This window comes from Panthera uncia, chromosome D2 (genome assembly GCF_023721935.1).
Source record: "Panthera uncia isolate 11264 chromosome D2, Puncia_PCG_1.0, whole genome shotgun sequence".
In the NCBI taxonomy this organism is placed as follows: Eukaryota; Metazoa; Chordata; class Mammalia; order Carnivora; family Felidae; genus Panthera; species Panthera uncia.
The window spans coordinates 77571032-77595859 of record NC_064818.1 but is presented as its reverse complement, the minus strand read 5'-3'; the positions used below and the strand labels follow the sequence as shown (position 1 = coordinate 77595859).

Below are 24828 nucleotides of genomic sequence, written 5' to 3'. Positions count from 1 at the left end.
TCACAGCCCTCGGAGCCTGGCACTGCCTATCTGCGGGGGGCACCTAAATAACCCAAATTCCAGATCTGACGGGCCCACTGGGGAATGGAACCCCATTGCTCCAGTACCCAGGGAACCTCAGGAAGAAACCCCGTGCTCACAGCTAAGCCCACCCACGGGCAGTGCTGCTTCCCCACTGCTCGACCGCTGCTCCAGCGACTGTCTCTGGTGCAAGGTTTCTAGAGGATTCCAGAGGAGAAAGCACAGTGGAGCTGGATGCATCCAGACAGGTAAACAGGAGGCTGGGCCTACGTGCACGGGGCTGGAGCGAGTTGCTGTGGCGCACACGTGCCGGGAAGTACTCCTACTGCCAGGCGGCGGGCCCGGTGGCCACGTGGTGACGAGGACGCACCTCAGAGGCTGGTGACCGTGGCCGGGGTCCCAGCTCTGCCACCTAGTGGCTGTGGGACCTTCAGCGCGCCATTCCTTCTGTGACTCAGTTTCCTCATCTGTAAAACGGGGATGAAAATAGCACCTGCCTCCCATTATGAGGCTCCAGTGAAACCTGTAATGTGCCTGCAGAGGCCTGGCACACGGTAAGTGCTCACTACGTGCCAGCTGTGAACGCCTGCCAGTGGCCTGGGGACTGGCTGCCCCGGCCTTATTCACTCCCCCTCTACCCGCCCTACTGTCTCAGAGTACACAGGGGCACTCTCCCCCCTCACCCCGGCCACCCCGTCAGCAAGCAGCGGCAGCCGGGACCCCCCACCCCCACCCCACCCCCGCCCCCACCACCTGCACCCACCTGGGGCCTCTGAGTCGGAGGGTGCAGAGGGTCTGGGAGGCCAGGCCGACCAGACTCCAAATCCCCGCGCGCCCCCGACCCCCCCCCCCCCCGCCCCGAGGAGAGACCTCTCCGGGCCGGTGTGGGGAGGAGGCCCCGAGCCCCGAGTGGGCTCCTCGGTGATTCCCGGCTGGCAGGTCAAACTTCCAGCGACAAATGAGATTAGCACGCAGAGGGGGTGGGTGACTTCTCCGCGTAGAGAGAAAGCTGAGTGTGCTTTTCCTGGATCCTGTCGCATCCCTGGGCTGGTCCCCCAAGAGCTGCAGGAGGCCCGCGGGCTGGGCTGGAGTTGTGGCCTCCCGGCTGGAGCCTGGAACCTTCTCCGAGAGATGCCAGAAAAACACACCAGGAGGGGAGGGGAAGGTGAGGGGCGGGGAGGGACGTCCCCCACCCCCTTTCGGCGGCCTGCTTTGCCCCAGGGGCCACAACTAAGACGTTCTCTGGTGGAGTGGAGGGTCCCTGTTACTACTAAAGGGGGACAGCGGCAGAGAGATAAAACTATGCCTCGGTCTCCCCCAGAGAGGAAAGGGACCTTCACGACGCCTCAGGGGGCTGTTACGAACCGAAATGCGGGCGTCAGCACCCGGCCCAGGCCACCGGCGGCGAACATCGGTCTCGGCGGCCCTACGGGCACCAAGACGCGTAGGCAGCAGGGCCCCGTAGTGGTGCCAGCGCTCTCTGACTCTGACACCTTTGGCTGCTTCTCTTTTGGAAAGCCACAGCGCTTGAGAACACACATTTGGAAGAACTGAATCCTACGAAGTACTTACTTGCTCTAAGAACACAATCTTTTATTTTTTTTTAAGTTTATGTATTTATTTTGAGAGAGAGAGAGAGAGAGCAGGGGAGGGACAGAGAGAGAGGGAGAGAGAGAATCCCAAGCAGGCTCTGCGCTGTCAGCTCAGGGCCCGACGTGGGGCTCGAACACACGAACCGAGAGATCACGGCCTGAGCCGAGACCAAGAGTCAGACGCTTAACCGACTGAGCCACCCAGGCGCCCCTAAGAACCCAATTTTTAAAAATAGAAGGTCAAACAGGAGCCCAGGAGTGGAACAGGAACAGTTTTGCTGTAGAAAAACCCAGTCATTCGTGCATACCAAGAGGTGCCCGTGTTGATTCAGGGAGGGGACCGGCCCAGCTCCCCGAGGGCTCCAATGATGGGCATCGGCTGGGGTCAGGGAGCCGCCCGGTGGCCAGAGCAGCAGCAGAAGGGCTTCGGGCCCATGAGGATCGGGTCCGGCTTCCCAGCTGGGGTCCTGCACTTGCACCTTGCAAATGCCCTTGGCCAGGAGGCATCCAAAGGCCAGACTCTTGGGGTCCCTGAATCCCAGCCATGAAATGGGGTAACAGGTGCCTGGTCTTCTGCTCTCCAGCACCGGGCACGCCGTGAGCCGTCCCACATGATGGTGTGACCATCGGTCTAGAAACACCGAGGGGCACCAGTAACAGCCTTTGCCAGTAGCTCAGGCTGGACCCGCTGCACCTCCCCTTTCCTTCCACCGACCCAGCAGGGCAGACCTTTCGGCTAGGCTGACAGCCAGCTGTTCCCCTGCCCTCAAGTCCCTCCCTAGTCTCCAGCCGACATTCTGTGGGCAGCGATGCACATCACTGTGTCGTCAGAGTCCAGGCAAGAAACAGAGTCCAAAGTCTGGACGGAGAGAAGAGAGAGAACAAGGGACGTGGTGACGCACACAGCCGGGCCCTGGCTGGGCCTCTCAGTCGGGACCAGCCGGCCAGTGACCTCAGGGAACAGCAAGGAGGTCAGACACCGGGCAGGCTCCAAAGCCAGAGCCCTTGTGAAACGCGAGGTTTGTCTTCCCCGTGCCTGGGACTGCCATCCAGCATGTTCCCTCTGACCCGCCGGAGCCTCGGAGCTCAGACCAAAGGGACGTGCTGAGCCCACAGGCATCGATTTACTATTTATTAATAAACACAACTTAGAATCAAGTGCCAGGGAATCCAGAAGCCAGAGGAGACCTCGCATAGTGTTCGACCAACGGCTCATTTCACCAAACGGGAGACTGAGGTGCAGAGGGACGCAAGGTGTCTTTGGACCGCTCCCAACCTTGGAGAGCCAGTTGCCAGTCAGTCCTCCCCGAGCACCATCAGAGGCTGGTCCGGGCCAGGAGCTGCAGCCGACAGAGGCCAGGCGCTCCCGAGGTCAGGTGGCAGGGGGTGGCAGCCTGACTCAGAAAGCAACACACCTACTGCCCACACCTCTGAATGTGTGGCTGAGGCTTGTGACCCGACCCTCTCCAACCTCAGTTTCCACATCTATAAAATGGGACACTAACGGTAGCTACTGATGGGGCTATCATGAAGACTATATTGAAAAGCCACATAACTGAGCGTCTGGGTAGCTCAGTTGGTTAAACACTGACTCTTGATTTGGGCTCAGGTCACGATCTCATGGTTGTGAGAGACTGAGCCCCACATCGGGCTCGGTGTAGAGCCTACTTGGGATTCTCAATCTCTCTCTATCTCTCTGTCTCTCCCCTTCTCCCCCCCCCCCCCCCCCCCCCCCCCCGAAATGAAATGAAATGAAATGAAATGAAATGAAATGAAATGAATCTTTTAAAATTTATTTATGTATTTTGAGATACAGTGAGAGAAAGCGAGCGAGGGAGGGGCACAGAGAGAAGGGGAGAGAGAAAGAATTCCAAGCAGGGTCTGCACCGTCAGCGCTGAGCCTGACATGGAGCTCAAACTCACGACCCTGGGATCACGACCTGAGCCGAAATCGATGCTTAATCCGCTGAGCCACCCAGGTACCCCTACCTTTCTTCAGGTGACAGGTAAGAGGCAGAGCCTGCCCTGAGGACAGCACGGGCCCCACTCTTCCTCATGAGGCATCTTTAAGCAAGGTTGAGTCTCTTGGTCCTCCTCTATACGTGGGCAGCATCCCGCCAGCCCCACGGTCATGGGAAATCGCCCCGAACCCCACTGCGGGCAGGGATCAGGCAGGGTTTGCCAATATGGCTTCCCCGTACGTCCTCGGGGTGCTGGGGGAGGCGTATGGCCTCTTTTTGTGAGCCCCCTGAGTAACCCATGCCTCAGTGACCCCCTAATCCGCAGGGGCTTCCTACCAGAGGCAGCACGGGTAGGATACACCATTAACTCTGTTCCAGAACCAGCAGCCTGGCTACGCTTGATTTCCATGTGGTAGCCCTGTGCACCCATGCTGAGATCAGAAACCGAGAAACAGCTCTTGTCCGGTGTGGTCTCACACACCCATCCAGCATCCCTCAGTTTCCCTCCATGTGGGTCAGCGTGCATGATTCTTTTTTGTTTTTATTTTTTTTAAGTGTGTTTATTTATTTTGAGAGAGAGCACGCAAGCAGGGTAGGGGCAGAGAGGGGAGAGAGAGAATCCCAAGCAGACTCCACGCTGTCAGCTCAGAGCCCGATGTGGGGCTTGAACTCAGGAACCACGAGATCATGACCCAAGCTGAAGGCAGACGCTTAACTGACTGAGCCCCCCAGGCGTCCCTACCCCGTTCTTTTTGAATAGCTACAGAGTACTCCAGTCTGGATAAACTAATTTCTTCCCTCCTCCTCTCCTGACGGACAAGCAGCTTGTTCCCAGCCACACATATGAAATTATAAACCTATGAACCGTTGAGCCGTCCGCTGGCCCAGACTTCAATATTGTTATTCATCAAAACACTTTGACCGTGATCACTGACTGGCTTCATAATCATTTGTAGATTTGAACGGAGAAAATATACACTTGTCAAACAATGTTCTTTTTTTTTTTTTTAATTTGGGGGGGTTCCACCCTGGGTTTCATTTGGGGGATAAGTGCCCTGAGGCTACATAAGGGTCGGAACGCCCCAGCTCGGGATCGGCAGGGACTCAGCGTCCAGTGAGCCGTGAGAACTGGGTGGATGAGGGAGGAGTGCGGGGCAGGGGGCAAGGACGGTGTGATGTCAGGAAAGGGGGGCACTGTGTCTTCAAGTCCTCTGTGCTTGTGGGGAAACACAGAGGAAGGAGTGTGGGAGGAAGCACAGTGCCACCGTGGGGGAACGCGTGGGCCAGGGCCAGTGACGAGGGTTTGGACTTTTTACTCCACACACTCACGTACCTGTGGGACTGTTCGCGAGGAGGGGGCCACTTACGACTTTTGAAGCTGACACTGTAAAAGTTACAAAACCAGACAGAACACAGCCCAGGAGAGGGTGTCGTGTTCTCCTGGCGCCATCTCTGAAGACAGAGTGGCTCCTGTTGGCTTAAACAAGCTCAAACAAGTGGCCGTCCCCTCTGACATCCCGAAAGGGCCTCCTCTGGCAGGTGCTGGGCCATGACTGGGAGGATGGCATGAGGCAGCAAGGTGAGGCTCCCGGCTGACCCCTGGTCCCTAGCGATTATTACTGCCACTCCTATGGCCGGACGCTGCCAGGGCGGCCTGGCATCGAGGAGGGGTCAGTCCTATTGTCTGCAGGGTGGCGACTTCGGACAAGGCTCCCTTGGCCCAGTCCCTCACGGCTCCAGAACCTGCTGGGAGGCGCCTGAGTTTTAACAGGGTCGCTTCCGGTGCACCCGGGGGCTTGAGAGGCCCCACTTGGAAGGAGTGGTTGTGGGCCCGGCGGTCCTGGGTGGGAATTGCTTTATGAAGCTGCCCTGGGCCGAGGTCCACTTTCTTCCGCCGGCCACAAAAAGGCTGGACCCAGCGGGGCCCGGCAGATGTGCTTTAGTGGCCTGAGACAGGATGCAGTAAATGCCCACCTGCCTTTCACATGCAGATGCCTCCGGGGCTCTCCTTTGTGCCGGCCAGCGCCTGGGCCAGCCCCTGTCGCCCCCGCTGTGCCGGGCCCTGCCTCTGAATGGCTCCCCTCGGAGATCCCAACTGCCCAAGAATGGGCTCCAATAAAGGGTCTGTTGGGGGGACCCGGGCCGGTTACAGATGTCCCATTACCACGCCCGCCCACAAATCCTAGAGCAGAAAGAGGGCTCGCTGGCCCCCACAGCTCCAGGAAGGAGTCGGTGTGGCCTGTGCGGCCTTCGGTTCCATCTGGGATGCTCCCGGCCCAGCTGGCATCTTCAAGACCCCAGCGCACACAGTGGCGGCTCTGCGAGACTGTGCTCCCCCACCCCAGCTCCCAGTTCCCCGCCCGCCTGGTCTCTGTCTGAAGCGGGCCCTTCTGGGTGCTGCCTACACTGATCTCCCATCCGGACCCCCAGCTTCGCGAGGGCAGAGACCTCTATCTACCTCGTTCGCTGCGGAGCGTCCCCGGAGCCTACAGTAGGTGTTGCAGAGTTTAGAAACGCTCAGTAAATACCTGCCGGGTGTGGGAGTGAATGAAGGAGCAAATGCACGTTACTGAGAGGCAGTGTGGCACTGCGAGGGACACTGAGGCCCTGTAGTCACACGGACCCAGGGGCTAACCTGGCCCGGCCACTTTTTCTGCTCCTGCCCGTTCCTGAATCTCTGCGCCTCAGTCACTTTAAAAAGGGGCCCCAAATCCCTACCTCACGACTGGCGGTGAAGGTAGCTATGGGGTCGAGCACCCACCCGGGGCATCACAGGCCTCCTTCAGTGATTGGTGACCACTGTTACTGTGGTCCACACCATTCTGAAAAGCAGAGTTTAATGATTTGTATTTCTTTATTTATTTTTCGTGTTCATTTTTGAGACGGGGGGGGGGGGGGGGGGGAGGGAAGGAGACAGAGGATCTGAACTCTGACAGTACAGAGGGCTGCACCAAAGTCGGACGCTTAACCGACTGAGCCACGCAGGCACCCCGGAAAAGCAGAGTTCGTACCCTCCGTGTGCTCTGTGTCTCCAAAACAGTGGGAACCTTTCAGAAAATCGGAGGATGCATGTCACTCGGGAAAGTCTAGGAAGACGAGTGGGGAGCCGGCCCCTCCGGGGCTCCCATAATGGAAGGTGCTGCTGGAAATCTGAGGCGCTGGGGAGCCGCCATTCGGGCGAACAAAGGTTCCCCAGGACCTCGTCCCCTCCCCACCATGCCTGTCCCCCAGCAGCTGCTCTGGCTCCAAGGGCTTCCACTGAGCTCCCCAGGACATCAAAGTGAGCCACGCATATCAAGGAGCCCCCCCCCTCCCATCGAGTGCAGGGGGCTGTAAACACGACAGAAAGCAGCCAAACGCATGGTGTTATTCACCCTGGCAGACGGCACCTGTTCCTTCCACGAACGGTTCCTGGGAGAGCCCATGCTTGGCTCGGCCACCACAAAAGAGGGGTATCCTCATCCTGTATGTGTGAAGCACCCCCATGGAAAACTCCCAAAGCAGGGGGAAGTCTCCAGCACCGCACTCACTACCACTGAGTGTCTGGACTCTGGACATGGTGCGTGCCCAGGGCCACCCACAAGGAAGGCGTGTGGGGCTTCCCTGAGCCCGAGTGTGATCGGTGGGCCGCTGGGGGCTGGGCACAAGAACAGGCAGAGGAGCTGAAAAGGAATATCCAGAGCGCCAGAGGGCATCGCGGTGCGGGCACTGCGTGGGCCCGGGCTCAGTGGGTGCTGGGCCCCAAGGGGGGGGGTTCATCAGTGAAAATCCTGCCCAGGAGTCTTTATGCTGCTGAGAGCAAGGGGTTGAGGTGGGCGAGGAGGCAGAGAAGGGCCACAAAGCTCACTTGAGAAGGCCCTGGTGGAGCAGGAGGGAGCGTGGGCACTTGGTCCTGTGGCATGGGAGGCCCAGGAGGTTTCAGAGGGATGAGGCCATTGGTTTTTCAGGCCCCTGGGCAGCACAGCGATAAAACCTCCCAGGAGAAGGAGCACCATGTCCCCTCGTGGAAAATAATCCTAAATGCTCTGGGGAAGGAAATCGCCCTCTCGGCCCACAAAACCGGCTCTGCTATGTTTGAAGACTCTCCTATAGCTGTTAGATTTATACGGGTATAGGGGCTGCCAGAGACATCCCAGCTACATAAACCGGCCTGGGTGAAAGAAAATCAAAACCCGTCCCCTCCTAGGGATGAGTGGGAAGGTGCCCGTGCAGAACCCACAGAGGTGAACAGCCTGGGGAGTCCTGCTTACTGCCACACCCCGGGATCTGTGCACCCATCTGTTGGGCAGGCCTGGATCAGGGTGGGAGCATTACTCAGGAGGGGCTGTTGGAAGCCCCTGACCTTTCTCAATACCCACTCCTCCCGCAAAGGTCTCTAAGTGTGGCTCTCGGGGTCACAGCGGCTGGGAGTCAGGCAGACTTGGGTCTCCGTGGTCCTCGCACCATCCAGCCTGGGACCCCAACAAGACCTGAGCTGTGGTGGCTTCAGCTGATAAAGGGGAATCACAGCCCCTCCACGCCCCAGACTGTCAGGGGACCTCCCCAGATAGAGAGAGGAGAGCCTCACCTCCCCGGGAAATAATAGGAAATACAGTCAATAACATTGTAATAATGTTTGGTGACCGATGGTGACAACACGTACCGTGGTGAGCACTGAGTACCGTACAGAATGGCTAAATCACTGTGCTGTGTGCCTGAAACTAACGTACAATAGTATGTTATTATTTAAACTTCAAGTTGAAAAAATTCCATCACTTAGGGGTACCCGGGTGGCTCAGTCGGTTAAGCGTCCGACTTCGGCCCAGGTCGTGATCTTGCGGTTTGTGAGTTCGAGCCCAGCATCGGGCTCTGTGCTGACAGCTCAGAGCCTGGAGCCTGCTTCTGTTTCTGTGTCTCCCTCTCTCTCTGTCCCTGCCCTGCTGGCGCTCTTTCTCTCTCTCACAGGTAAAAATAAACATTAAAAAAACAAAACAAAACAAAAAAAAACCTTAAAGATGAACATAAGGGAAGGGAAGCAAAAATAATATAAAACCAGGGAAGGGGACAAAACATAAGAGACTCTTAAATATGGAGAACAAACAGAGGGTTACTGGAGGGGTTGTGGGAGGGGGGATGGCTAAATGGGTCAGGGGCATTAAGGAATCTACTCCTGAAATCATTGTTGCACTATATGCTAACTAACTTGGATGTAAATTAAAAAATTAATAAATTTTAAAAAAAAACTTTAAAAAATTCCATAATTTAAATAAATAAATAAATAAATAAATAAATAAATAAATATATGCATATTTGTTGGGCTGTCATGGGCTCTATCATGTGTTTAGCACTGGGCCAAGAACTTGACATACATCATGAGCCATCACGGCACCTGCCCTGCACCCCTTCACCCCCTCCCCGCCCCCGTCTCCATCCATTCGGGTGCTCTAGTCTGACACTGGAGGCCATTCTTTATTTCGTCTTCTCCCTGGCCCCCGCAATACTCACTGTCCTACTTTCCCTCCCCTCCCCTTCCTTCCCCTCCCAGTCCTACTTCCCCTCCCCTCCCCTACCAGTCCTACTTCCAAAACCTCTCTTTCATTCACTCCCTTCTCACCACCTCCCCCCTCCTACACAGATGGACCATGATGCTCCCCTCGTGGTAGATACCTGAGCTATTTCCATACATACATATATTTATTTTATTTATTTACAAAGTTACTGTCGTGAATGCCCTGGCGCTGATGTCCTTTCTCACGTAGGAGGCAGGGCAAATTTCCAGAAGTGGGGCCGCTGACAGCTAATGCCAAATGCATCTTCCACAAGCAACGTATGACAGGGTCTGTTTCTGCAAACTCTCACCAAGTGAATGTGTGCCCAAAGTTGTGCATTATTGCCAGTTTTCTCATACTCTTGAAAAAATGGCACCTTGGCATAGTTTCAATGTGCATTTCTCTTATTTTTTTTAATATTCATTTATATTTGAGAGAGAGACAGAGGTAGAGAGAGGGAGAGAGACCGTGTGTAAGCCAGGGAGGGACAGAGAGAGACACAGACAGACTCTAAAGCAGGCTCCAGGCTCTGAGCTGTCAGCACAGAGCCCAGCACCGGGCTCAAACTCTCGAGCTGTGAGAGTTTGATCTCCTGTGAGATCATAACCTGAGCCGAAGTCAGATGCTGAACCAACTGAGCCATTCAAGTGCCTGTGCATCTCTCTTATCTAAGTAAGGCTGAGCATCTTTCATATGACTAGGGGTCATTTGCTTTTTCTTCCTTGTGAATTGTTTATATCTTTTGTGCATTTTTCTACTAGGCTGTTGATTTGTTGTCGTTGATACCCAGATCTGGGGGCATAATTATAAAGGTCCTCTACTCTGAGATTTCAAAGGAAGTCTCTCCTGTTTCCATCTAGTACTTACACGGTCCCACTTTTAACGTTTCAATTTCAATTATGTTTCAATTATGTTTTAAAAACATAAATCATGGGGTGCCTGGGTGGCTCAGTCGGTTAAGCGTCCGACTTCAGCTCAGGTCACGATCTCGCCATCCGTGAGTTCGAGCCCCGCGTCTGGCTCTAGGCTGACGGCCCAGAGCCTGGAGCCTGCTTCCGATTCTGTGTCTCCCTCTCTCTCTGCCCCTCCCCCATTCATGCTCTGTCTCTCTCTGTCTCAAAAATAAATAAACGTTAAAAACATAAATCAGATCCCATGACCCCTCTGCCTAAATCTTCAAAGCCTTCCCCCACACTCAGGTTAAAATCCAGGCACCGCTCTGGGACAAGTCCCTGCGATAGCCAAGCTCCCCCTCTTCAGTTCCATGAACATGAAGGTGCCGAGTTCTCTTCTGCCACACGCCTTAGCCACTGCTGTTCCCTCTGGCGGGAATGCACTTCCTCCGCCCCTTCGCCCAGACAGCCCTTCTTACCCTTCGGCTGCATCCAATGCCTTCTCTTCAGAGAAGTCCAGCCTCACCTCTGTCACTTTCTCAGCAAATCTTGTGTTTACTCATCTGCGTCTAAGTTTACTGTTCACTTCCCCTGCAGACACGAGCCCCATGAAGACTTGGCAAAGGCCAGGACTTAAACCTGACTTTAGGAAACGAAGCTCCGGGGGGGGGTGTCAAGAGGCTCCCAGGTCTGGCTGCCCTTCACATGCTCTCTTGGAGGCCACATCTCCCTTTTCTGAGTTCCTGGCCTCTCCTGCTTTGCTACACAAGACACTTTGGCTCCTGTTCAGACAGGTGGGGTGGGCTCCCTGAGAACGACAAAGAGGCTCACTTAACTGCCATCCATAGGTAGGTAAACTGAGTCCTAGTGAGGTCAGGCCACTAATCCAGGGTTTCCCAGCTAGTGCCTCTGGGAAGTCAAGTCCTGGGCCATTGGCCCTTCCTGGCTGTCCATCAACATCATGGCAGCACTGGCCTGTCGTGCCAATCAATGGCAGCTACAAAGCGGAGGGTCCAGTAGTACCAACTGTGGTCCCTGTGTGGTCCTCTGTGCACAAGATTTGGTGGGCAAGATGCCCTCCTCCTCCTCCTCCTCCTCCCCTCTAAACAAACGATGCCAGCGCATACGTCATTTAAAGTTTTCCTGTAAACACATTAACAAAAATGTAAAAAAAAAAAAAAGGAATGTAATGTATGTTATTTTACCTAACGCTCAGCAGCGGCAGGAAGCAAAAGGCAGCCCCAGAGGACCGGGCAGCTCTGACCAGCACAGGCCCTATGCTCGCGGGGGTGGAGGGGCGGCGGGCGGCTGTGACGGGGTCCGGCCCGGGTGGGCTCTCAGGGACCGGGGCGGGGCCAGTGCAACAGCCCCGCCCCGTCCCCGGCGGCAGCCAGAAGCTGCCGGTGGGATCCGGCAGCGCCCGGAGCCTCGCGCCCACCGCGGCCGGCGCGGCCCACTCACCTCGCCAGCGCCTCCACGGAGCCAGGGATGGGCACGCCGCCGCCCTCGCCGCTATCGTGCAGGACACCCGAGATGTCGAGCAGCACCCCGCGCACGCCTGCCAGCCGCTCGCTCCACGCAGCCATCGCGCGCCGCTGTGCACCTCTGACTCCTCAGACTCCGCGTTCCAACTCGCGGCTGGGAACTGCGGCCGGGCTTACGGCGCAGGGGCGCCTGGGAAGTGTAGTCCTGGGCCGGGTAGTCCGACGGGGCGGGGCCAGCGGGGCCGTTCCGCCGGGCGCAAACCCGGAACCGCGGGGCGCAAACCCGGGGCCGCCGGTCGCCGCCTCCCAGCTCCCGGCCGCACGCGCGCGAGATGGGAGCCGTCTTCCCAGATCAGTGGACCAAAGGCAGGAAAAGCAAAAAACAAGCCCCTCCCTAAAAACCAGAACGAGGCACTTCTAGACCACACGGAGACACCTGTAGCAAAACTTAAAGAGATCACTGGTGTCCTCATCCTCTGGCTGAAGAGTATAACCAGCCTTAAAAACAGCGGAGATAGTTGGGGGCGCCTGGGTGGCTCAGGTCATAATCTCGCGGGTTTGTGAGTTCGAGCCCCCGCGTCAAGCCCTATGCTGACAGCTCAGAGCCTGGAGCCTGCTTCAGATTCGATGTCTCCCTGTCTCTCTCTGCCCCTACCGTGCTCACGCTCTGTTTCTGTCTCTCAATAATAAATAAATGTTAAAAAAAAAAAAAAAAAAAAAAAGCAGCAGTGGAGATAGTTGGATCAATTGGCCAGACAATCCTATGCCTGGGAAGTGATGCTCCGGAAATGATTCTCAAGAGCATGAGTGCAATGGAAGCTATCATGCCACAACGAGTTGGAAGAAAAGTGAATGTGTAAGCACGTATAACATGGCAACAGAAAGAAATATGCCATCAAAAATGAAGACTAGATAGCAACACGGAAAGTGCTCATGTTATAACATGTGAGAAAGCAGACTACGAAACTATAATGTAGACCACCGCCATGCAAAATTAAGGGCGCATAGGAATAGGGCTGGGAGGAACATGGGAATATTGCAGTGTGTTAGGCCAGTCATATTTTGGATGAATTGTTACAGTCCCTTTAATATTACATCATTTTTTATTTAAAATTTTTTTTTACTGTTTATTTATTTTTGAGAGAGAGAGACAGAGTGAGAGGAGGGAAGGGGCAGAGAGAGGAGAAACAGAATCTGAAGCAGGCTCCAGGCTCCGAGCTGTCAGCACAGAGCCCAACACAGGGCTCGAACTCACGAACCACGAGATCGTGACCTGAGCCGAAGTCAGATGCTCGACCCACTGAGCCACCCAGGTGCCCCTAATGCTACATCATTTTTACGATAAATAAAAATTGGTAGAAAAGAGGGAGGGTTCCCTTAACTGTCCCTCTGACTTTTCCAAGTTTTAAACTGAAATTTGAAAAAAATCAGACTCCTCTGGGCATGACTTAGCTTTGAGGTATCAAAAAAAGACCATATTTGAATGACCACTTCCATTTCAGCCTGTCGAGTCACAGATAGGATGAAGAAATTGTCGGAATTTTAGGACTTGCACCCAGTTCAGGACACCTCAGTGGTTCAGTTGGTTAAGCGTCAGACTCTTGGTTTTGGCTCAGGTCACGATCTCGCAGTTCATGATTTGGAGCCTGCCGTCGGGCTCTGCACTGACAGTGTGGATTGGAATTCCTTCTCTTTCCCTCTCTCTCTCTGCCCCTCCTCTGCTCATGCTCTCTCTCTCTCAGTAAATAAATAAATAAACCTTAAAAAAAAAAAAAAAAAAGAACTTTCACCCAGTTCAATGAATCGTGCATATCAACATCTCTCAGTTTCCTGGAGAACGGTGTGCTCTGTTGATTTTACAGGAGAGGTGTAAAATACAGCTCCTGCCCTTTGGTGATTTACAATCTGGTTGGGGGGGGAAAGAATATTAGACCTTATATTAGCTATGGTTCTTAGTTGCAGATGATAGAAACCACTCCAGCTAAAGGGTTATGTTCACATCAGGCAGTAAGGAGCTTACGGATTTCCATGGGAACTAAAGAACCAAGTTCAAGTACTCTACAGCCAAGAGCCATGCAGCTCTGTGAAATGGCCAGTTACATTGTTCCATGATCCTAGTGCCCCATCACTTGGTTCCTAAGATGCCAGAGACCTGGTAGTAAAGGCCCCAAAGAACCAAATCTGTCCACCACCATGCCCTTGAAGGATTCTCTCCACCTGTGGCCACCACCTACCTCGTTTCCACCGTGTCTAGCCTTGTGGCACCTGGTACAACCTGCAAGGGAGTCTAGGAAATGCGGTTTTTAGCCTTCCAGATTCTGTGATATGGGAGCTGAGTGAGTCAATCTGGGTAATCTGCCATCCACATCGTGCTCTAGACACATGTATTGAACGTCTACTCTCTGGGCTCAGTGGGCTCTAGGGATGCAAAAAGGCCTAAAATATGATCTTTGCCTTTGAGTCAAGACTGCAGAGAACAAGATGTACACCTCTGAGATTGCTGACCAGTTGTGTGCCAGGTGCCAATGAGTGACGTAAACACAGGTAAGAGGATGGGTTTGTTTACCACAGAGGGACGGCCTGAAATGGACCTTGAAGAATGGCTGGGCTGTAGCCAAGGAGGGGGAGAAACAAGGGCATTCTGCCAGTCTGGGGAGCCTGCCCATGGTTCTCTCTCTTCTTTTGGCCATATATGACCTTGGGCAAATCCCTTTCTTCTTCTTTTTCTTTTTTTCTTTTAGAGAGAGAGTGTGAGCAGGGGAGAGGGGCAGAGGGAGAGAGAGAGAGAGAGAGAGAATCTTTTTTTTTTTTTAGAGACACACACACACACACACACACACACACACACACACACAGAATCTGAAGCAGGCTCCAGGCTCCGAGCTGTCAGCACAGAGCCCGATGCGGGGCTCGAACTCAAGAACCATGAGATCACAACCTGAGCCGAAGTCAGACACTTAACCGACTGAGCTACCCAGGCACCCCGAGAGAAAGAATCATAAACAGACTCCACACTCAGCACGGAGCCTGACGCAGGATCTACCCCACGACACTGGGATCATGATCTGAGCCCAAATCAAGAGTGGGATGCTCAACCGAGTGAGCCGCCCAGGTGCCCTGAAATTATGTTCTATACCTAAAATTATGGTAGACAAAATAACGCCCCCTTGAAGGTGTCCACATCCTAGTCTCCAGAACCTGTGAATGTATTATCTTACGTGGCACAAGTGACTTCGAAGACATAATTAAACTAAGGATCTTGAAATGGGAGATTATCCTGGATGACCCAAATAGGCTCAGTGAATCACAAGAGTCTTTATAAGGTAAAGAGGGAGACAGGAGAGTCAGAATCAGGACAATGGAGAGGGAAACATGACAACAGAAGCAGAGCTAAGAGACAGAGAGATTTGAAAATGCTGCATTACTGGCCTGGAATGTGAAGGGGCCATGAGCCAAGAAATTCAGGCAGCTTCTAGAATCTGGAAAAAGGAAAGAAATGGATTCTCCTCTAGAGCCTCCAGAAGGAATTCAGCTCTGCTGACACCTTGAGTTTAGGGCTCCTTGCCTTTAGAGCTAGAAGATAATAAATTTGTAGTGTTCTAAGCCACTGCCCTTACAGCAATTGGCTACGGCACCAATAGGAAATGAATACAGGGCCTTAGTCCCTCATCTGAAGAATGACGTTGGCCCACAGTGACAACATGGTATCGTGGGCCACTGATAGGCTTGGACCCGGTCCAAAAGCTCATGACCTTTCTTTGAATATAACGGGTGAAGGGCATTATATAAATTAGGCTTGCATTTGGCTGCATGTAATAGAAACTCAAGTACAGTTGCTCAACCAAATAGAGGAACTATTGCTCGGATACCAGGAAGTCGAGAGGAAGGCGGGCCTGGGCAGGTGCAATCGCTTCCAGGACCATCAGGAAATAGGCCACTTCCATCTCGTGTTCTGCTACCCTTAAGGTGAGGCTTTTACCCTCATGCTTTCACGGTGCCTGTTGCATTAAAATCACCTGGAGGGCTTATTTAAAAACACAAGTTTGGGGACGCCTGGGTGGCTCAGTCGCTTAAGCATCTGACTTCAGCTCAGGTCATGATCTCATGGTTCGTGGGCTCTCTGCTGGCAGCACAGAGCCTGCTTCAGATCCTCTGTCCCTTTCTCTCTGCTCTCCCCCGCTTGCGCTCTCTTTCTGTCTCTCTCAAAATAAGTAAATAAACTTAAAAAAATTTTTTTTAACTAAAAAAAAAACAACGTAAGTTTGGTTCCAGGTGATCTGGGATGGGCCTGAGAATTCGCATGACTTAGAGGCTCCCAAGCAATGCTGATGCTTCTGGTCTCCGGCTCTAGATGAATGTTTCTCAATCTTTTAAACCACATGTTTATTTACGTATTTTTGAGAGAGAGGGTGAGCCCAGGGGAGGGGCAGGGAGAGAAGGGAAAACAAGAATCCGAAGCAGGCTCCGCGCTGCCAGTGCAGAGCCTGACACGGAGCTCAATATCATGAACCGTGAGATCGTGACCTGAGCTGAAATCAGGAGTCAGACGCATAACTGACGGAGCCACCCAGGCATCCCAGTGTTTCTCAAGTTTTAAGGTAGATGTGAATTCCCTAGGGGAACTTACCATAAAATGCATATTCTGATTTAGTAGGTCTGGGGTAAAACTTGAGATTCTTCATTTCTTTCTTTTTTTTTTTAATTGAGATTTTATTCTTAAGTAATCTCTCCACCCAATGTGGGGCTTGAATTTACAACCCTGAGATCAAGAGTTGCATGCTCTACCGACTGAGCCCGCCAGGAGCCCTGGGGTTCTGCATTTCTAACAAGCTCTCAGGTAGGCTGCTGATGCTGTCCACGGATCATACTTCAAGTAACAGGAGTCTAGATTCCAGACTCTAGCATGACCTCTCATGCTTATGGCAGCTCTGAAATTCTATGATGCTGTGGTGGTGTTTTGTTGCTGTTGTTTTCTTTTCCTAAAACGAGATCACTTTGTAGAGGAAGATGTTCGAGACGTGGCCCACCTATGTGCACATTGTTAGTAGAGGTACTGATGACCTAGGTTGTAAATTACGTTCACCATTTGCTTCTTCCCTCCTTCCTGTCACTGCTTGGCAGGTCACCTAGCAGACAGTGAGGTGAGGCTCAGGCTGTCAGCTCTAATGCTTCCGAGCAACCCTGGACAAGGATGTGTGGGAGAGGACACAGTGCGTGATACTTTCCTGGGACTTCCGTCCTTCGTTGGCCTCTTCTTGCCATGGAGACACCAGTTCCCTGTTTGTGCAAAGAGTGGGGAGTTGGCAGTTTTAAATAAGTGTGCGGAATTATTAGGATTGGCATCAGCCCATCGGTACACTCACTTTTTGTCAAAGAGACTCTTTCCAAAGCTGTGGGCAGGGGTAAGGGATTTTCCCTAAGGGAGTAGAATCCATTATAGACCCATATCCATATCTAAACATTTCTGGATCCTTTTTTTTTCCTTAATTTTTTTAAATGCTTATTTATTTTTGAAGGAGAGACAGAGCGTGAGCAGGGGTGGGGCAGAGAGAGAGGGAAATGCAGAATCCGAAGCAGGCTCCAGGCTCCGAGCTGTCAGCACAGAGCCCGACGTGGGGGCTTGAACTCACGATCCGTGAGATCATGACCTGAGCCAAAGTCAGACGCTTAATGGACTGAGCCACCCAGGTGCCCCTCTGGATCCTATTTTTACTTTCATCTTAGCCTGTACCACCTCTTAAGGTGTGGGATTTCCAATCCATTTTAATCGGACTATAGAGCTTTGGGTTTATGCTATGGGGCCACCGTGTATTCCTTTGAAATCTTCAACCTGTTGAATGCCGGGATGTCAATGGGTGCAAAGACAAATGCATGGGCCTTAACTTTAGGAAAGTCCGAGGATCAGTCTGTACCCCATACAGTGTGATAAGGGCTGTGCCCATCAGCAGTCCTGGACCTTGGCGAATTGATTTCCAAAGTGGGGGAGAGGCAAAGTGAGCGTTGGGAAGGCTGTAAGACAATTTACAGGATCAAAGAAAATGCGGGGCAACCAGCCCTCAGAAAGTACTAGAACCATCAGCTCTGGGAGTGGGAATCAGCAGACGACTTCGTTCAGGCATCACTGCTGGGCTCATGCAGCCCCCGCTCAGTGTCGTGCTGCTTCAGATTCCCAGGGGAGAGAGCCTGGAGGGTCCTGCAGGAGCCCACTCCCACCCCCTGGCTCGCCGGGGCCCTTGCTTGGCAGTCCCACATCTGAAGGGGGGGTGAGGCGGGGGTGATCTGAGCAAAGTCAAACTACTGATACCAGAAAAGGGGTGAGGATGCTGATCAGGCGAAAGCAAGATGCCTCCCAAGGCCATAGGGAGGGCTGGGCACCGTGTGGGAAGGAGCGCCCCGGGGAACCCCGGTTGGGCAGGGCAGGACTCACAGAGAAAAGAGCACTTGGACAGAGGAGACTTGAAGCTGAAAGCAGGTTCGCAGGCAGATGTGGGACGGAGAGAACATTGCTGGAGCGACACACATGGGTGTGAGAGCGAGTCCTACCAGGGGTCTTGTCTCGTTGCCAGGACTGGAGGCCCTCTCAGGGTATGCGATGGTTAATTTTGTATAGCACCTTGACTGGGCCCTGGGACACCCAGCCATTTGGTCAAACATTACTCTTGCTGTGTCTGCGAGACCATTTTTAGATGATATAAACATCGCAATTGGCAGACTGAGTGAAGCAGATTGCCTGCCCCGATATGGGTGGGCCTCATTCAATAAGTTGAAGGCCTAAATAGAGCAAGAAGGCTGACCACCACCCCCCTGCCCCCCACGACTGTGCCAGCAGTTCTCCTGGGCCTCCGGCTTGCTGGCTCATCCTGTAGATCTCGGGTCTTGCCAGCCTTCATAACTGCATGAACCAATTCCTTTAAAAAATCTCCACCTCTCTCTCTCTCTGTCTCTCTCTCTCTCTATCCATATAGCCTATCGATGCTGGTTCCCTAGAGAAACCTGACTAACAAGGGTGGCTCCCATCAAAGTGAAGAGGAAGGTTTATAAGGATACACAGAGGCTCATGGGGACCCAGAAGCCCCTGCACAGCCGGCCTCTGGAGGCGTGGAACTCAGGCAGGGGCTGGTGCTCGCCCATCTGCCAGTGTCTCTTGCAGATTCCCTGCTTCGCTCCGCACATGTGTTCTGTTCTGCTCTCCCAGCTCAGGCCGAGTGTCTACTGCCTCATACCATCCGTGCTCATGTGGCCCCACGATGGCCACCCTGTCTCCATATTTCTTGCCCACTGAGCTCAAGCTCCCACCACTGGCAGGAAACGTGCCATTGGGTCTTGATCAGACTCTGGGATTGGGCTCCTGGGGTCTGACTCAGCCAGGTCATCTGGTTGAGCTGACTGCTTTAGGCAGCCCAGGAATGGGCCAGCCCAAAGGCTGGGTGTGTCCCCTCTGCTCCCCTGGCCCACTGACCAGTCACCGGGATCCAGAGGCTGGGCAGAGTCTCCGAGAAGGCAGCACGTGTGGGCAGGAGACCCACACACATCTCACATGGAACACCACCGTGCGGGGACCAGGCAGTGAGTGGGGTTGGATTGTGAAGAACCCCCACCCCCTGCTCGGTGCTAAGGCATTTGGTCTTCACCCCGCGGACCACGGTAGCCACGGAAATGCCACGAGCCCTGGTGAATCAGGTGAGGTCCCTCGGCGTGAGCCCAGCTGAGGTAGCCGACTTGCGACTCACAGATGTGCTTCTGATGGTTTGTTTTTCAACATTTTGAATTGCTTGCCAGCATTGAAAACTTTGGACTTGTCACATACGAATCCAGCTTCCCAGCTACCTTGGGGCAGCATGGAGATCAGGCAGCGCTGATCAGCATTCCACCCGGTGGAGTCACAGCAGCCCCCAGTCGGGGAACACTGGCACTCCAGCTGGGTTTACTGGTTTAGGCCACGGCCACGGCCAGGTGCTCTCAGGGCTGCAGTCTGCACACCCACGTGAGGTGAAGAGCTTGGGGAGAAGGCAAAGCTAGGGGCAGGGGGACCAGGGACTAGAAGTTAAGAGCATGAAATTTAGGGGCGTGCTGGGTGGCTCAGTCAGTTAAGCGTCCAACTTTGGCTCAGGTCATGATGTCACGGTTCGTGGGAATGTTTGAGCCCTGCATCGGGCTCTGTGCTGACAGCTCAGAGCCTAGAGCCTGCTTCAGATTCTGTGTCTCCCTCTCCCTCCGCCCCTCCCCTGCTCGTGCTCTCTGTCTCTCTCTCTCAAAAACAAATAAACATTGAAGAAGAAGAAGAAGGAGGAGGAGGAGGAGGAGGAGGAGGAGGAGAAGAAGGAAGCATGAAATTTAGGCACAGATGTGGGGAACAGAGGGCTTTGACGCTTACCTTGCAGGACACTCGCCTAAGAATGACGATCATACTCATCTCCATTCAACAGGGAAGCAGATGCTTCATATATTTGCAAAGTGCCACCTTGGCTCCTGTCTTTATTCTGCACGCGGTGTCTCCCTTCGGAAGGGCATTAACACGGCATTCGATGCTCACAGTGAGCAACAGCCCAGACTGCATTCATTCGCGTCCCTCTTCCTTCTGGCCCTGTCCCTCCCTCATCACTTCTCACCCCATATGTCCTCAGCTTGTCACTTGGCATTTCTCCCCCATTCTCCTTCTTCCAATTACATGTCTCTATTTTTCCAGATGCCCAGAGCAATTTGGTTTGCCTGGCAATCCCCGTGTCTCAGGCTCCTCCCGGGAATATCGTAAAACAGTAGGAAAAAACACTGAATGTAAGAGCCAAAGCTGGATCCCCAAACCTGCGCCACAGTCTCCTCCTAGGTAGTGTTGGGCTTAGTTATTTCCTGGCAGGGCTTCTCACATATCCCAGCTCCGTGTGTAACTTTGAAGGAAAGCCATTCGATCGATGTCTGAGATTAGATTTCACCCTGGGGCAGCAATGTGATTTCCTTAATCAGAATTTTACCAAAGCAGGTTCCGAAATCTCACCACCCAGGTTCAGATCTTAGCTTCACCACTTCCTCGCTCTGGGGTCATGGGCAAATCGGGGATAATAACAGTGCCTGCTTCGTGGGGTTGTGGGGAGGATGAAATGAAAAAACTCCGAATAAGCAAAGAGCTTGGCCGAGTGCCTGGTTCAGAGCAAGTTCCCCAAAAGAGCAGCTATTATTAATATCGTCATTATCGGAAAAAAATTAACATGGATTCTACTTATCAATGTAACCCCTGCTTTATCCCCTTCTTTGATGCTTCCTCAACATTGCTGAGATAAAGAAGTTGATTTTTTTTTGTAACCTGTTGATTTCCAAGAAGAAATACTGATTTCCTGGAGCAAACTATGCTAAGTACACATTTTTGTTTTGGTTGCAATGGGGGACGGTGGGAAGGCTACTGTTTGAGCTTTCACAAGTGAAAACCTCCAAGGTGGGTTTTTAAAAGACCTTGCTCTGCTTGGCAGTCAGAGTTCAAAGCCCTGGTGGGAAACTGTAAATGCTAGCCTTTAATTGTAAATGAACTCTCCAGCAACAAGGGGTATAGAGTCAAGTAAACATTAACAACTGATTCTGCTGTTATCAGTAGTTTCCTTTTAAAATCCAGCACTTTCCATCCCCCCCCACCCCATTTTGCAGACCGTTTCTGAATTGAAATACATCTTGGGGAAAACTGGCTGAGGTCATGAGTAATGGGGTTGCCCACAAGGCTATCCCTGCAGTTGACTTCTCTCCCTTTGTCACCAAGCCGTGTCTTATGAAGCTGTCTCTTTGGCATATATGTCCTGCCCAGGGGGCTGGCCCAGAACTGCAGGGTTTTACCTAGAGAATTTGTTTATTTTATTGCAGGAACATAAGATGTTATCTAAGGTGCTTTGACACGGCTCATAATATTGCTCTCCCTCTGCATAAATAGCAAATTCTTTCCGTGTTAACACTGTTCATGTCTCAGGCAACAGCTCTTCAAGGCTGTGCTGGAATTATAGGCCACTTTGTTTGTGGAATAGCTTGGGAAGCTTGGCACCATTGATTTGCATCAGTGCCTCCGGAATAGCCTTTGCCTTCTCCTTAAAGATACTATCTAAACTGTGAAATTCATTAAATAGCCCCAGAAATGGATCAGGTTATTTAACACAACATCCCTAATGGCGCAATATCTCAGCTGTCTGCACTGATAGTGAACATTGTCTTGGACAGTGTTATCAGCCCAGGACACCCGCTATGAATATTGATCCCGAGCTTGTTACAGCCATCAGTTGCCATCAGGACAGGTCAGGGTGGGAACCCACCTAGCATCAAAGCAATTTAAAGACAGCACTCAGGCAGAATTTTAATGCCCACGTTGAAAAAACAAATCAACTCCATGCACAAAGGGAAGGTGGCTTGCTGGATATGGATATATTTATTATACAGGAACACCTCGGGTATAAATACATGGGTGAGGACATTAGCGAGTGAACACAAGGCCAGATTGTACCAATCAGAGGTCTCACTGCCTCCTGGTCATTCACAAAGCAGGTGGCCAGAAAGACAATTCCCTAAGGCCTCCCCCGCCCCTCACCAAATTGCAGAATTTTGCCTGTCTGTTGGGTGGGGTGGTTCTCTCTAAAATGGGTAAAAGGGAGCATTTTCTATTCCTTCAATGCTGCTGGTACACGCTACAGTGTTTCTTTTGCATCATCTATTTCCAGAAGCCAAGCACATAACCTGAGCTGCACTGAACACACGTATTAGAAAGAGAGATGATGGGGCGCCTGGGTGGCTCAGTTGGTTAGGTGTCCGACTTCGGCTCAGGTCATGATCTCGCGGTCCGTGAGTTCGAGCCCCAAGTTGGGCTCTGTGCTGACAGCTCAGAGCCTGGAGCCTGTTTCAGATTCTGTGTCTCCCTCTCTCTGACCCTCCCCTGTTCATGCTCTGTCTCTCTCTGTCTCAAAAATAAATAAAACGTTAAAAAAAAATTAAAAAAAAAAGAGAGATGAAAAAAATAATAATAAAGGGCCAGGAAAAATTGATAATAACTAAAAGAAGTTATTAAAGATTGAGTCTTAAAGAACGTGGCCTTTATGTGTCCTTGACTTTGTCTCCAATTTGTTGCTTCTCCCTTTTTTGCTCCTTTTCTATATGTGACACCTGCGGACCTCAAAGGAAAGGGGATTCGTATCATTGAAACAAAATTCTTTTGAGGCAATTTATAAAGCGAAAATGGAAATGACCCAGGCTGGGATGGCTCTTAGCTGTCTGCAGCCATCCCTGTCCCTCTGGTTTGGGTACGAGGTGCCTCTGGAATGCCAGCCCATCTTCCCGTGAAAATGGCTTCAAGGTTGCCAACAGGAGAACAGAAGAAGGACTATGGGATGCCACAGATGCCCATTCTGGAGCTAGCTACCTTAAGCAGATCTCTTTCTACCCTGAAGAACCTAGATATGAAAAAATATGAATGTGGGTGGGAGAAAGTAAAAGGGGGCTGGGATCAATACAGGGAGGGAGGGAGAAAGAAAAGGAAATTAAAAAAGAAAAAAGCGTGTGATCTGGGTGAGAAAGAGCTGTCAAAGCAGAAAGCAAAACACCCTAATGGGTATGTGTTGAGGAAGGTTCTGTGATGTGCAATCCAGGGTCCTGGGTGCCACTGTTTAGTTCCAGGGCCACCTTCTCTTTGGTGTTCAGAGGGCGTGCATTCCCTCTGGTGGGAGGTGGGCCAGGGCGCTCGGGCAGGGCACTTCCTTTCCTGCTTCCCTGTAAAAGCACAATCCATCATGGCTTTAGAACGAGAGCTGGTTTGAATTTCGGCAGGGCTTTAAAGTCGGCAGGGAATACAGGGGCCGCCTCTGGGAGGGGCCACAGGTTTGAATGAGAAAAGCTACAAGAAACCGGCAGATAGGGTCTTCGCTTCAACAACAGATGGGATTAACAGCGCCCCACCCACGCCCGCACTTTAATGGGCCAGTTTCCCCACCTCTTCCTACTGCTACCTTCTCGGACCATATTAATTGCCAAGTCATTGTTTGGGAGCCCCATGGGGCAGGGAAGAAAGGAACAGCAGAGTTTGAAGTGGTTCTGGGAAGAGGGGTGGGAGAAACCTCAGAATTTGCCGCTGGGATAAATACTTACAGCTCATAGACCGCTCCCCAAGCGATGAGAGGAAAAAGGAATGTTAAGATGGACCCGGCTGGGGGAAGTTTCCCCCAAGGACTGATGTGCATCATTCCATGGGACCTGGTGGGGCAGATGGGAGCCCTTTCAATTATCTCTGTTCTCTGACTTCAAATTCAAACCAGACAAGCATCTTTTAACCTTTTTCCTCCTGGGGCTAGAAGGAGATGGGGGTCAGAGATGCAACCTGGGTCCCAGAGACCCAATTTCTGTTGCAAATGATTGAATCTGTAACTGTGAAGAAGGGCTCAAGGGCATCAGGGTTATGCTCGGTGTCTCAGCGAGCCGGGGGCAGCCACCCTCGCCTGGCTCACCGGGCCTCACCAGGGCATCTCCCTCCCCTGGCTTTGAATCCGCAACCTGACACGGTTTCCACAGCGGCGGGGCACCCTGGCGGGGGGCGGTTGGACCTCTCCCCAAAACTCCTCCAGCTCTCCTGACCCTGCTGGGCTAGGCTCCGGCTGGGGGCAGAAGGGAAGAACTTTCTCCCTCCATTTCTGAGATGGCAGGATACACTGGAAAGGATACAGATCCGGGAAAAGAAGACCTAGGTTCGAATCCGGACGCTGTCACCAGTCAACAGTAACCCTGGGCAACTCCTCATCTTTGAACCTCAATGTCCTCATCTTTAAACGGGGATGATAGTTTTGCCGGGCCACTCCCACCTCACAGGGATGCTCAGAGAATCAGACGAGATCGCGCAAGCCCGGGGGCATTGTGAACCGTAAACCGTGAGAACGTTAGAGCCTTTCAGTCCGAGGTGACCAGGTCTGAGGTCACCCCTGTGATCCACAGGCGCGGCAGATGTGCTGAGCGTTGCCTTCGAGTAATCAGTGCTGGCCTCAATTACATCCCCAATTCAAAGTCACGGAGGAAAAGTCACAAACGCAAGCGCAAGTCAGTGTGTGTGTGGGGGGGGGGGGCGGGGGTGTCCCCCAGGAGGGAATCGTCGCGCGATCCGTCGCTCGCGCACGCCAGCAGTCCCCGTGGGTCGGGCGGAGGCGCGCGGAGCCGGCGGCGGTGTAGGGGCGGGCGCGCGCGCCGGGCTCACGCAGGCGCCCCCGTGCCGAGGCGAGCGGCCCCCGCGCGGCGCGGGGCGGTCGTGGGGCTGCGGCGAGCGCGCCCTGCACGTGGTGGGGGCCCGGGCCGAGCAAGTGCCAATCCCGGCGCTGCGCCCCCGCGGCTCTCGCCCAGCCCCGCCCCCG

General features: G+C 53.0%; 1 protein-coding gene across 2 annotated transcripts in view; it reads right to left on the bottom strand.

Moving 5' to 3' along the window:
• The window catches only part of LHPP (phospholysine phosphohistidine inorganic pyrophosphate phosphatase), a 119002-nt gene extending 107352 nt beyond the window's left edge, over positions 1-11650 (bottom strand). For both annotated transcript variants that reach the window (XM_049646623.1, XM_049646622.1), the window contains exon 1: positions 11457-11650. In XM_049646623.1, coding sequence (XP_049502580.1) covers positions 11457-11581 — 125 coding nt within the window. In that variant the 5' untranslated portion in view covers positions 11582-11650. The remainder of the gene's footprint in view (positions 1-11456) is intronic.
• Between the last annotated feature and the right edge of the window lie 13178 nt (positions 11651-24828).